Source organism: Nicotiana tomentosiformis, chromosome 2 (assembly GCF_000390325.3).
Source record: "Nicotiana tomentosiformis chromosome 2, ASM39032v3, whole genome shotgun sequence".
Lineage (NCBI taxonomy): Eukaryota > Viridiplantae > Streptophyta > Magnoliopsida > Solanales > Solanaceae > Nicotiana > Nicotiana tomentosiformis.
Window position 1 is genome coordinate 142,660,621 of NC_090813.1, and position 13,878 is coordinate 142,674,498.

At 36.7% G+C, this 13,878-nt stretch overlaps 2 protein-coding genes across 3 annotated transcripts; both read left to right on the forward strand.

The window, feature by feature from the left end:
* The first annotated feature begins 1,440 nt into the window (after positions 1-1,440).
* LOC138905761 (zinc finger BED domain-containing protein RICESLEEPER 2-like) lies at positions 1,441-7,291 on the forward strand. The gene is made up of 5 exons (XM_070194283.1): positions 1,441-1,616; positions 5,243-5,542; positions 5,643-5,743; positions 5,873-6,222; positions 7,181-7,291. The coding sequence occupies exons 1-5, from the start codon at positions 1,441-1,443 to the stop codon at positions 7,289-7,291; spliced, it is 1,038 nt and encodes a 345-aa protein (XP_070050384.1).
* Positions 7,292-7,796: 505 nt separating this feature from the next.
* LOC104094570 (AT-hook motif nuclear-localized protein 10-like) lies at positions 7,797-13,622 on the forward strand. Of its 2 annotated transcripts, none has more exons than XM_009600531.4 (5): positions 7,797-8,429; positions 10,378-10,436; positions 12,419-12,550; positions 12,910-13,071; positions 13,235-13,622. In XM_009600531.4, the coding sequence occupies exons 1-5, from the start codon at positions 8,015-8,017 to the stop codon at positions 13,463-13,465; spliced, it is 999 nt and encodes a 332-aa protein (XP_009598826.1). In that variant the 5' UTR covers positions 7,797-8,014; the 3' UTR covers positions 13,466-13,622. The 2 variants fall into 2 exon arrangements, with proteins under 2 accessions (XP_009598826.1, XP_018625747.1); XM_018770231.3 differs by having other exon boundaries at positions 7,797-8,420.
* The last annotated feature ends 256 nt before the right edge of the window (positions 13,623-13,878 follow it).

Consider the following 13,878-nt stretch of genomic DNA (forward strand, 5'->3'; position numbering starts at 1 on the left):
TACGGCACCGGTGTTGACCTTACCAGAGGGTGCAGATGGATTTGTGGTATATTGTGATGCTTCAAGAATTGGGCTTGGGTGGTATTAATGCAACATTGCAAGGTGATAGCTTATGCTTCTAGGCAATACGAGAATCATGAAAAGAACTATCCAACACATGATTTAGAACTTGCGGCGGTGGTATTTGCATTAAAATTTTGGCGTCATTATCTATATTGGGTTCATGTGGATATATTCATGGACCATAAGAGCCTTCAATATATTTTCAAAATAAAGGAGCTGAATCTGAGACAGAGAAGATGGCTTGAGTTACTCAAGGATTACGACATCGATATTCTGTATCACCCGGGGAAATCCAATGTTATGGCGGATGCTCTTAGCCGAAGATCTATGGGTAGTTTGGCTCACTTGGAGGAATATCAAAGGCCATTGGCCAAGGAAGTTCACCGATTGGATAGTTTGGGAGTTCGTCTTGCGGACTCTAGTGAAGGAGGAGTAATTGTGCAAAATAGGGCTGAATCATCGCTTGTTGTGGAAGTCAAAGAGAAGCAATACGACAATCCATTGTTGGTACAATTGAAGGAGGGGATTCAAAAACATAAAACTATGGCTTTTACCCTTAGCATGGATGATGGTACACTAAGGTACCAAGGGCGGCTATGTGTTCCAAATGTAGGTGATCTCAGGGAAAGAATCATGACTGAGGCTTACAATTCTAGGTATTCCGTGCACCCGGGTTCTACGAAAATATATCATGATCTTAAGGAAGTCTATTGGTGGAATGATATAAAGAGGAATGTAGTGGAATTTGTGGCGAAGTGTACAAATTGTCAGCAAGTGAAGGCTGAACACCAAAGGCCCGGTGGATTGGCACAGAACATAGAAATTCCAATGTGGAAGTGAGAAATGATTAATATGGACTTTGTGGTAGGACTACCGGGTACTCCGCGCAAATTTAACTCAATTTGGGTGATTGTGGATCGACTCACGAAATCAGCACACTTTTTGCCAGTTAAATCTACAGGCACAGCGGAACAGTATGCTCAATTGTATATCAAGGAAATAGTCAGGCTGCATGGCACTCAAATTTCTATCATTTCTAATCAGGGAGCACAATTCGCTGCTAATTTTTGGAAGAAATTTCAGCAAGGTTTGGGTACTCAGGTGAATCTTAGTACAGTCTTTCACCCGCAGACTGACGGGCAGGCAGAGCAGATTATTCGGACACTTGAGGATATGTTGCGTGCTTGCGTTCTAGACTTAAAAGGTAGCTGGGATGATCATTTACCACTCATAGAATTTGCATACAACAACAGCTATCATGCTAGCATTCAGATGGCATCGGTCGAGGCTTTATATGGAAGGAGATGCAGATCTCCTATTGGGTGGTTCGAAATTAGGGAAGCAGAGTTGATAGGGCCAGACCTTGTGCATCAGGCTATGGAAAAAGTTAAAATCATTAAGGAGCGGTTGAAGACTACTCAGAGTCATCAGAAATCCAATTCGGATGTTTGTCGTAGGGATTTGGAGTTCAAAGAAGATGATTGGGTATTCTTGAAAGTTTCCCCCATGAAGGGTGTGATGCGGTTTGGTAAGAAAGGGAAATTGAGTCCGAGGTATGTCGAACCGTACAAGATCATTCAGAGGATTGGTGAGATGGCGTACAAGCTTAATCTACCACCAGAGATGTCATTAGTACACTCGGTGTTTCATGTGTCTATGTTGAATAAAGTAGTAGGAGACCCGACACTCATTGTTCTAGTTGAGACTATTGAGGTTAATGAGAAATTGACTAACGAAGAGATTCCAGTTTCTATTATTGATCGGCAAGTCCGAAAGTAGAGAAATAAAGAAATTGCATCTGTAAAAGTGCTATGGCGAAACCAACAAGTTGAAGAGGCTACTTGGGAGGCCGAGGAAGAAATTAAGAAAAAGTATCCTTACTTGTTTGAATAGCTGTGTAATCCTTTTTATGAACTTGTCGCCTATGAATTTTGTATCACTTGTTCAGGTAATGTAAAGGTGTTTCTTTTGATTATATATTGTTTACATGAGGCCACGGTTGGTATTGTTATGAGTTATGTTACATCGTTGGTTTGTGTACATGTTTTTAGGATGTGATTCTCTTGCTCTCTAACAGTTGGATAGGCCCAGATACAAAGGAAACTCTGGAAAATGTTTTGGAAATTTGGGGCTACTGGTATGGGGTATGAAAAACTGAGTTTCATAAGATGCTAATCGTGAACCTTGACCCTCATTCGAGGACGAATGATCCTAAGCGTGGAAGAATGTAACACCCTGAAAAAGTTTTGAAGTACTTAAGTGTAAAGTACAGTAAAATTTGCAAAAGAAAATAATGTTTCATGGTGCCGAATTGAGTTTACGTGTTTGAGGATTGTATAAATTCTTCGCGACGAGCTTGCCTGTCGAGGCTCGGAGTTTTTGGATTGAACAATGCACTGGATAGTAAAGGAAAATATTTGGCACCGAAATGCATTTCTGCAGTCCATTATGCGACCGCAGAATCACTCTGTGGACCGCATAATAGCCGCAGAATGAGGCAGTTAATTGGGCCAATTTGGATGTCAATTTCGCGGCTACTATGCAACCGCATAACTATTTCGCGGGCCGCACTCTTGTCGCATATCCCGCTTTGGAATTTTTCGGACAGAGGTTCTGCGGTGCACTATGCGACCGCATAACCGTTCTGCGGTGCATTATGCGACCGCAGAACAGGTCTGCGGGTCGAATAGTGGCCGCAGACCTAGTCAGTTCCTTTCCAGTTTTGGCACCCAATTTCGTGGTCATTTCCCGGACCGCATAACCATTATGCGATCGCATATGCGACCGCAGAACCTGTTCCGGAGTTTCATTTTTGGGTTTTTAAAACCCGACCCTACTTCGTTAAATACATGCTTTGGGTCATTTTTGAGCTAAAATCTAACATTTTAGAGTGAGAGAGAGTGTCCTAGAGTGAGAAGGTGTTCCTCAATAATTGTTCTTTAATTCTTACTCAAATGTTTGGAAGATTAAGAAGGAAAACTCACTAGGTCTTCATCCTAGGAGTAAGATTCTACACCCTAACCCTCAATTTCGAATTTGTCTAGAAATGGGTAATTAGCAAGATAATATTTGGGCATGAGAGTTGTTTATTTAACATGCATGTGTTATCAAAAGGTATAGGAAGATTGTTGATCTAAAAATGGTAAAGATTGTTTTGTGGGATTATGGAATCCTCCGTTAAAGGACCTTGAAACCTTAATGCACACCTAGTGTTTGATAAAATGCTCAAATGAGCTAGAACCATAAACATCTTCCTAATTTTGGTTCAATTTGTTATATTTCTACAATAGATTGAAGTTGCTAAGAATTTCAGAATATTTTAGAGTTTAAGGAAACTCAATTGAGGTATGTTGGCTAAACTCTTCTCTTAGAACTGAATCCCACGATATTCATGTAATTTATCTAAGTCCCGAGTGGTTCATTATAAAATTGGCTATTCCGAGTAAGATTGGGTTGAAAGATATATGCTCAATAAGTATTCCAAATGCTTTATTTATGTTATGTTATCAATTGAAGATGTGTTAAGAATATGGGTTGTGCATTAAAAATATTCGACTTCAAGTCAAGTTCAAACGAAGGCTATTATGCCAAATTTTGTGAAGAATCTCTATGTGTCTTAGATCCTTAATTGCTCATATATGTACTACATGCCTTGATTTGAATTGTTGTTGTTGTTGATGATGACGCTGATGTTAGAAAGTAAAAAGGTGAGCATGAAATACTAAATACGGCCAACGTTCCAAGAATGATCTTATAATTTTGGCCATTAGTGCCAATGAAATGAAAAAAAGTGAAAGTAATATGAAATGCGACGATTGATATAAAAAGGTTGATGTCTCGAATAAGACAGCCTAGCCGATCGGGTTATGATCAGATACCATGTCGCATACATGGTGGTGATTGTGCTAGAAATTGTAATTGAAATTGTGATTGTGGTCTATGTCCCTAATGTATAGCCTAGCCGATCGGGTCATGATCAGACTCTATGTTAAAGACGGTGGTATTGATATTGAAAGTAATTGTGGTTGATATCTCTAATGAGATATCCTAGCTAATCGGATCGTGATCGGACTCTGTGCTAAGAGTTCGGTGGTATTGGTATTGTGAATAATGGTATTGTGAATTATATCGATACTAAAAATCTCCCAATGTGAGATATGGAAATCAATTTGAACACTGTCTTGATCCTAAATTGAGGTTTGATGTTGTTTAAGGCTTCCATTGATATTATGATATTCTTGTTGTATTATTTATTATTCTATTGAGAGGGTGTTTGTCATTCATACTAGTACTATTCCATATGTACTAATGTCCCTTTTTTTTGCCGGGGGCGCTGCATCTTCAATGGATGCAGGTGGTTCCACAGCCGGAGACATTGATCAGTGATAGCGTACATCCTCTTCCTGGCTGACTTGGTGAGCCCAACTACATTTCGGGGTCATGTATCTTTTGTTTATGGTGTATTGTGTTTGAGGTATAGTCGGAGCCTTGTTGTCGGCATTATCATAGTACTCTTTTGTATCTATTAGAGGCTCCGTAGACATAGTGTGGGTTGTGTATTGGTGCTGAGAAAGTCAAACTATGTTGTGTTGTGGTTGTATTACTTGTTCTATTTAAGACTTTAAAATGAGGGAACTATTGGTAATGAATTGGTATTTTGGACATGAACACCTTTTAGTCTAATTAATGAAAATATGTATTATCTCCATTCATGGATGAGTTGGGTAGAAGAAAATCTAACAGTCTTGCTCGGTCGGGTTCACTCGGTTGAGCGCTAGTCGCGCTCCCTGGTTTTGGGGCGTGACAAGGGTGACTTAGTTGTTGTTACTTGAAAATTTGATCAAGAAAAGTGTAGGAAGGTGTTATGTCATATGGTAATAGTTGATGAGCTTCCTTTCAGCTTTGTTGAAAAAGAAGGTTTTAGAGACTTTATGAAAGTGGCGCAACCTTATTTTCGGATCCCTTCCCGTAGTACTGTAACTAGGGATTATTTTGATCTTTTTAATGAAGAAAAGTAAAAGTTGAAGAGGTCTTTTATAGAAACGAAACAAAGAGTATGTATTACCACTGATACCTGGACTTCTATACAAAGAATCAATTACATATGTATCATTGCCCGTTGGATTGATAGTGAATGGAATATGCATAAGAGAATAATTAATTTTTGTCCTATTGTTAGTCATAAAGGCGAAGATATAGCAAATGGTATTGGTAGGTGCTTACGTGAGTGGGGGATAAATAAGATCTTTACTGTCACAGTTGATAATGCAAGCTCAAATGATGTGACAGTAAAAGAATTGTCAAAGCAATTAACAAAAATGGGAACTAATTTGATGAACGGTAATCACTTTCACGTGAGATGTATGGCTCATATCATGAATCTTGTGGTCCAGGATAGTTTAAAAGAATCTTCAGTGTCTATTGAACGTGTTAGGCATGCAGTGAGATATGTTAGGCAATCTCCTGCGAGGTTGAAGAGGTTTCAAGAATATTTTGATAATGAACAACTAAATTGTAAAAACAACTTTATGCTTAGATGTTCCAACTAGGTGGAATTCCACCTACTTGATGTTGTGTAGGGTTGTTAAATTTGAAAGTGCATTTTCACATTTTACTTCTAGAGAAATAGGCCTGAGACATTATCTTGAGCATTCTTATATTGAAGTTGAAATTCCTACAGGTGAACTTTTGAGTTTTGAGAGTGTAAAAAGAATTACAAAGTTTCTTGAAATATTTTATCTTCTTACTTTGAAAATGTCTGGATCACGTTATGTTACATCGAATATTTATTTTCTTGAAATTTGTGCAGTTGTTGTTTATTTGAAGCAATTGATAGCAAATCAAGATACAATTTTAAGTGAAATGGCAAAGAAGATGAAAGAAAAGTTTGATAAGTATTGGGGTGATCTAGGGAAAATGAACAAGATAATTTTTATCTCATGTATTTTGGATCCACGTTACAAGCTCGAATCAGTTGGCTATGCACTTGTAAAGATGTTTGGTCAAGATATGGGGGCAACTATACAAGTAGAAGTGAAGAAGTACATGACTCCATTATTTAGTGAGTATGTAAAGTCCAGCTCAAAAGGTGTCGTGCTTGCTTCATCTTTAGATTGTTCTTCATTGGACACTTCTACTTCCGGGCTTTCTGGCAGTCAAGTAAGCACCCAAAATACAGGACTTTTAGAATCACTCATGCAAGATATAAAAAAAATATATAAGTGGGAGTGGAGGTATGGATACTAGAACAGAGTTAGATAAATATTTTGGTGAAAAATCTGAGGATGACACTAAAGAATTTGATGTTCTTCTTTGGTTGAAATTGAACTCAACTAGATTTTCCGTTCTTGCGGAGATGGCTCGTGATGTATTAGATATTCCGGTTTCAAGTGTGGCATCCGAATGTGCGTTTAGTACGGGAGGACGTCTTCTTGATTCATTTAGGAGTGCATGAACTCCTACATTGGTGCAAGCTCTAGTGTGTCTTCAAGATTGGTTTCGAAATGAAAAATTAAAACAACCTGTTAGTGTTGAGGAAGATCTTGATAAATTCGAGCAGCTTGAACAAGGTAATAATATTGTTACTATATTTGTTGTATATAAATATTGTGGATATGCACGACTCATTATTTTAATTTTTTTCTTCAAATTTAGCTAGCGATGGAAAAGACCCTTCCGTAATTGACGTGTAGTGTTAATATATCTAGTAAGAATTCGAATTATGGATATGCATCAGTCATATTCCTTCCATATGGTTTACTTTGTTTGACAGGATATCTGATTTCTAAACTCATTTTGATTTTTGATAGATGTAATTGCCATGTTTGGAGAAATAAGAAGCGACAGAGAGAGGATGAGGTTTTCAGAGAATAGTAAAGGGTTAATCAGAACTTCCTGATTTTGACTACAGCGTAGATAATACAATGCGCTTAATGCAAAGAGTTTCCAATGCCCAATTTTAACTTTGTTCTGTTGTATGATCTTGGAGTTTCTTATGAAAACCGATTCTCAGGTACCAGAAAGAATATACAGCGGCCTATTTTTGGATTGAAGGGATGTGTTGAACTACTGACATTAAGTTCAATCTTAACCAAGTTGTGTTTTTGTTTTTTAACAGTTTGTCATCTTCTTAAACAGTAAGAAATCTGTTCAAATGATATTGTTGATGTATTATGTTGTGCACTTCTCAATCCCTTATCATCCACTTGAATGTAGTATGAGAAGATAAAAGAAGTATTGTCAGTTTATTTTCCAATAAGGTATTTCGCCCAAAGTAATCTTTCATCATGGGTACAGTGATGGATCTCTATAGATTACTTCTCTTTTGATATCGAGTATTTGATTCTAGTAATATGGCCTCATTGTGTAATTTAGTTGATATATATGTATGAGAAATGTTGATTATATTGTTGTCTTGGGGATGTACTCCCCAACACTGTGTTGAAGTATGTTAAATTTCAATCAACTGAAACTAAACCGATAACCGCCCGATAATCACCCGATAATAGCTAAATCGATACCAATCTGCCCGATATTTTATCGGGCGGATCAATATATTTAAAAACTGATAACCAATAAGCTAAACCGTTAAGAGTAAATAACCGTCGCCCGTGCCCTGATCTAAACCTTTATTGATACTTACATGGACCATAGAATGTGTTTGTGTGCTAGGCCACGTTTCCTCTAAATTTACATTCAATATCTAAGAAAAAGAAACTTGTCTATTGATCTTTTTCTTTAAAGAAATTGTTTCGAGAATTATAAATCTGTGATCTGTTTTTTCCTTTTCATATCTGAATCTAATTAAAGAGATTTTTCCGGTGTTTTCACATTAGGGTTCTGACGAAATATATATATTTACCGCGAAGCAATAAAAACTTTATTTCACAATTCCCAACAATTACCGACAGGTAAAAACAAAGTGGTTCAGTAAAAGTAAAATAGCAGGAGAATGTCGTTTGCAGAATCCAATGGAGTTCACGCCCCTATGCAATCATCCGTCGCGTCCGAAGGTAGTACGGAACCGTACTACCCTCTAATGCCGCCAATTTCCTCCTCACCTTCTCCGACGGAAACCTATCAAGTTCCCGCCGATAGCGTTTCTCTTCCCGTTGCCGGTGCCGGAGACACGTCAGTGATTACGGCAGTTACGCCGGTGAGTGTGGACCCTATTACTTCAATTGAGCCGGCTAAAAGAAAGCGCGGAAGGCCAAGGAAGTATGCTCCTCCTGATGGTATAATCTCTCCTCAGTCATTGTCGGCAGCGCAGTCCGGCGGTGGATTTTCGCCGCCGGAGGGAGTGAAAAAGGGCAGGGGAAGACCACCTGGACCTGGTTCTGGGCGTAAACAGCAATTTGGTGATTTAGGTAATATACAGCTCTATATATAATATATGTCTCTGCAGACTGCACATGTATATTATTTAATTGTTGCTTTTTATTTTATTATATTATAAATCGCTAATATTCTTTTAAGCTTTTCCTTGCCTTTCAATTGCTTATATAAATAGCTGATATCTCTTCACATGTATACTATTTAATTATTGCTTATCTAATTTTATGATCACTAGTATTCTTTTAGCTTGTCTCTCTTTCCTTTGCTTTCAATTGTATATATTATACTACAAAGACTCACTTTTGTCCATCAATTATTCAATTGATATAAGAGGAAACAAGAAAAAGAAATAATAAAAATACCATTAATGACGCTAATTATTTGCTAAATACAAGCATTGGCGCAACGGTGGTGGAGTTACTTCTTATGTGACTTATACGTAGAGACCGTCTCTTTGCAAAAAGGCAAGAGGACGGGTGCAGTGTGATCGTCAACTGAAACCAATATTTTTTTTATAATGGACATAAATTATACCTTATCAAAAAAAAAAAAAAAGGATATAAATTATATGTCAAAATGACTAAAATTTCACCAATAATAAGTTTAGAAGACTTAATTGCAAAAGAGCAATGATTTCATTAGCGAGAACATAAATATTGAATCAGAACTTAAATTTTGGATTCATCTCTAGTCCATACATCTCCACTCTTCCCCTACCTCGCACTAGGGGGGAGGACTTCATGCACAAGATGAACCCTTGCTTTTCGGTTCACAATTCTTGTTGATTTTGTCACATTCTAACTTACCAAGATAGAGGGAGGAACCCTTTCATTGTTAAAATTTCTTCTGCAGAAATGGTTATATCTGCTTCATAAATTATGCAGTACAAAATGATTGTATTCTTTCTTTTTCTGGTTATCCTTCTGTTATCTTCCTGTGTCAAGAAATCATTCTATGATGCTTAATTTTTAATTCTTTTGATTATCTGGCTAGCATTATTGGCCATTTGAAAAAAGGGGATGCATTCTATTTATTAGAGTCATTTTGCAGCGGAAGTCAGTGCTAACAGAAGTGATTATGATTTGCTAAGGCTGTGTATTCAACTTTGGAAATTTAATTTTTCTGTTTTCTTCTGTGCTAATTTGCCTAAGTTACTCATGGGAAAAAACTCTTAAAATTCTTGGCTTTCCTGCTACTTTTCTTTTAATTTGGACTTCAAGCAAACTGTAATATGGCCATTAATTTGGCTTCTTTTCAAGTGGGGGCAAATTTTCATGATATTTGTCATGACATAATATCAACCATAATAAAATTTGTGGACCAAATTTTCATGACATTTGCCATGATATAATATCCACTATAACAAAATATGTAGACCAAGTTTTCATGACATTTGCCATGACATAATATCCACTATTAGGCCAAAGATTTCTTGCTATAAATAGAGGAGTTTCTCCCCATTTGTAAACACATCAATTCAAGAGCTTTTCACTCTTATCTTTCTTTCTCCTCCTTTATTTTATTATAGAGTTTTTGTAAGAGAGTGAGTATTGGAAAACACTTGTGTGAATCCTTTTTTTAGAGTGATCTTGTAAGGTTATTCTCTTGAGCTATTTGGGGTTAATTAGAGTATTTACTCTAATTTTGTACTCTCTTTTTGTACTCTTGTTGGTATAGTAAAATTGCTCATTTTCCGCTTGTGGACGTAGGTCACCTTAACCGAACCACGTTAAATTTGTGTCTTCTTTATCTTCTTTAATTGCCGTTATTATCAACTTGCATTGTCTTTGTTGTTGTCATTATAACATTGTTTGGCTAAATTCCACACTATCCGATTTCCCGATCCTAAAACAAACAAACATTCTTTTTAGTCTCATGCTTTTGGTATTTGATGTGATTGAATGCTGACAATTTATGCTCAGCTACTGTGCTGTTTTCATTTTACTAAAACTTGAGTTACTGATAAGATATTATTTGCAGGATCAGCAGGTGCAGGGATTGGATTTAGACCCCATGTTATCACATTAAGAGCAGGGGAGGTGCGGTCTTAATTTGTTGTTTTATCTCTCTGTCTCAGTGCGTGTATTGCTCTTCTTTTTCCTTTTTCCATTTTATTCATTTGTTAGTAGATTGGAGAGGGATGGTATGAGCCTTGCTTGTTGTTTTATTTGTCATTGCTTCATGTCCATACTCATTTAATCCTAGATTAATTTTAAGAAAAGAGAACAGAAGAAGCTGATTTTCTGAGTTAAATTCTCGAATGTACTTTCCATTTGACTATAGAAGTTACGAATTTAGGGAGCTTCTTGTTGTCTGACTATGTAAGCGTTTAGATTTTGTCATTAAATATAGCTTTCGACATAAGAAAGTAGCTGAACGGTCTCTCTCTTTCTTGTTTGTAAATTAATCAGAGGGGTAATGTACCACTTAGTTTATTCCCTTACAGATGCTTTTGTGACCTCCCTGACCCACTATTTATTTTCTGTTAAAGTACGTTGGATGTTGCTGTTTCTATCATTACTTTATGTTTGTATTTTGTTTGCTTTCCTTTTAACCTGAATATATGCCTGCTTTGATTTCTTAGTATATTCTGCTTCCATACAAACTTCATAAACATATTTTTCAGCACATATATTAGTTTTTTAAGTAATGTATTGTTTTCTTGGTGAATTAGTAAGATAACGGTGTGTACAAGTTGAAGGTGTCCTCTGTTGTTTTCTTTTTGTTTCTTTTTTCTTTTTTGCGTAAAATTGATGTTTTACATGCTAATAAAGCTTCAATGCTGAATGCTTTACTGATACTTTATAGTTGCCTTAAAAATATAACAGTATTATACTCCTAAATCCCAATTTCTTCAGCAAATTTTCTGTTTTGTACATCTTACAATGTTTGACGCTCTTTTACTAGCAATAATATTCTGACTAGACTTTTAAGAGTTGAAATTCATTTAACGTGTTTATTTTGATCTGTTAGGACTAATCTTTTAGTTCCTGATTGTAGTTTTGTCCTAGTTAACAGAGTTTGTAGTCTTTACACCAGTATTCTTTCTTTCTTTATCTATCAGGAACATTACATTTTGTCGTCTTTTATGTGTGTGTGTGTGCGCATGCGCGGTTCTGCATGAATGTTTGCTAAATTATTCACCGGAGATAACCATTAGCGGACCCTCTTGTTTTATTATCGAGCCATTACTTGGTGGTCCCCTTATTTTTGTGTTGTTTCAGTCTGTTTTCCTTAAACACCCCCAGTATTCCAGATAGGATGGTCTTCAAATCTGGATACCAAATCTATAATCAGGAACTAAAGCTCCGTGTGATATAACTCTTCGTGGAATTCCAGTTCAAATAATAAAAATGTGAAGAGAACAAGGAGAAAAAAACTTAGGTAAGGACCGGTCATCCAACAAATTGGATATTATCTTCCACTTGTTTGGGGTGGTCCCACTTTATTTTCTTAAACTGTCTGACTATTAAATTTAGTGATCCTTTTAAACATAAACAACGGACCAGGTAACCAAGGATGGCTTTTTTTTTCCAGCATCTAAGTCTAATCTTCTTGGCTTTTGCGGAGATTCGGTTTTATGTAGCACAATGATGCTAGATTGTCAACAGAGACCAAAATGCTAGGTGATTTCGTGTCATCTGTCTAAGTTTTGATGGACAGAAATACCCGGTATCTATATTGGTGGGAAGATGTAGGTATCTGGTAGAATAGTCAAGGTGAACGCAAGCTGGTCCGAACAACAGGGGGGAAAAGAAAGTAATTTTAAAGTGAGATTTTATAGAGAAAACATTACATAAAAGTTTAAAATTTTAATAAATTAATGAATTTTGAGTTCCTGGAAATTGTGAAAGTTGTATAGAAATTGAATCATCTCAAACACTTCAGAATGTCCCAAATGAAAAAGGTGTCATATAAAGTGGGACAGAGGGAGTATTTGTGATTCTCCTTATACTATAACTCTAAAATTAGTTGCTTTTATATGTTTGAAGATCCAGTTTATTTTCTTTTTTCTTCTCAGGATGTATTGGCAAAACTGATGTCATTCTCTCATAGTACCTCACAAGCCGTCTGCATTCTGTCAGCAAATGGCTCCATATCTAATGTGACACTTCAGCAAGCAGCAATATCTGGTGGAACTGTAACATATGAGGTTCGTATTGCCTTGTGCAGCTTATACTAATTTTTTTCTTATATGGTTGGAAGCAGTTAACAGTATCTTATTAATATACGTTAGCGATGGACATAGCTTTGATATATTAAACCTGATATGAACTTGCCACACAAATTTCAAAGGTGAGTCTACCGTTGACCTGTTTTTTAAATTAAAAAAAATGGTCTATGGCTGACCTGTGTTGTGTCTTTTTAGTCAGATGTGAATCACTTAGTGAAGTGTTAAACACTTTGCCTCAAATGCCCAGTGGAAATAATTCACAGTTGCTTTATTCTTCCCACGGCTTTGAAGATGTATTTTTTCCCTTCTTAAGGCGTTATTACTTGCTACTTCCTCAGGGACAGTTCGAGATCCTGTCTCTGTCTGGTTACTTTCTTCTCTCGGAAACTGGTGGTGAGCGCAGCAGGACAGGTGGTTTGAGTGTGTTACTAGCTGGACCAGATGGCCATGTTCTGGGTGGTGGTGTGGCAGGAGTTCTTACAGCAGCATCCGCTGTACAGGTATGACTTTAAATTAAACTCCATATATTCTGAATTAATTATGTTGTAAATCTTTGGTACTAATTCCTAGCTTTCCTCTCCTTACATTCTGTTTGTGATAGTCTCTTATTTCCTTTGATATTCAGAATTGTCAAAAGAAGAATGTCATCATCTTTTGTTGCAGGTTATTGTTGGTAGTTTCACTATGCAAGGTCAAAAGCAGTTAAAATTGGATCATTCTGATGTTTTTGGTACGCCATCCACAATGGTCTCTGGAGCATCAGCGGCTAAAAGCCCATCATCACTTGGAACTGTAAGCGAGTCCAGTGGTGAGCCTGTGAGCCCTCATAATCAGCTTGTTGAAACTTCAAATAATAGTACTCCTGTAGTTGCTAATAACTTGCCCTGGAGATAATCTAATAATAGGAGTGATTTCCCTTATTTCAATTACACTGTTGAGTACTTGTGTTGATAATCCCTCGATATTTAGGAAGCCAACCATTTTGTTGGTTTAGAATTTCTTTTTTATTGTGTAGACAATTTTGGATATTAAACAGACCCTATTGCTGTCATTTTTTTATATATATGGGTACAGTCTCAAAACGAAGTAAATTAAAATTCTAATCTTGTTCCGTGGGCATCTCAAAGCGACAAATAGGGCAATAATGACTACTTGGTAATGCAAAGAGCCTCATCATCATCAGATTTCTTCACAAGTTTATCTAAACACACTACACATTCATCGTCAATCTCCATCTTCTTTAGTAATTTAATTGATGACTTACTAGCTGGCACCATACGATGTGATAACGCTATTTCCTCTTCTGG

Bases quoted from the DNA above. Each gene is read 5' to 3' on its own strand.
- LOC138905761 (XM_070194283.1), top strand. From the start codon at position 1,441: ATGGAAAAAGTTAAAATCATTAAGGAGCGGTTGAAGACTACTCAGAGT. The intron at 1,617-5,242 runs GTATGTCGAACC...TCCTATTGTTAG, and splicing joins AAAGGGAAATTGAGTCCGAG to TCATAAAGGCGAAGATATAG. The intron at 5,744-5,872 runs GTGAACTTTTGA...AAATTTGTGCAG, and splicing joins TGAAGTTGAAATTCCTACAG to TTGTTGTTTATTTGAAGCAA.
- LOC104094570 (XM_009600531.4), top strand. From the start codon at position 8,015: ATGTCGTTTGCAGAATCCAATGGAGTTCACGCCCCTATGCAATCATCC. The intron at 12,551-12,909 runs GTTCGTATTGCC...CTACTTCCTCAG, and splicing joins GTGGAACTGTAACATATGAG to GGACAGTTCGAGATCCTGTC. The intron at 13,072-13,234 runs GTATGACTTTAA...CTTTTGTTGCAG, and splicing joins CAGCAGCATCCGCTGTACAG to GTTATTGTTGGTAGTTTCAC.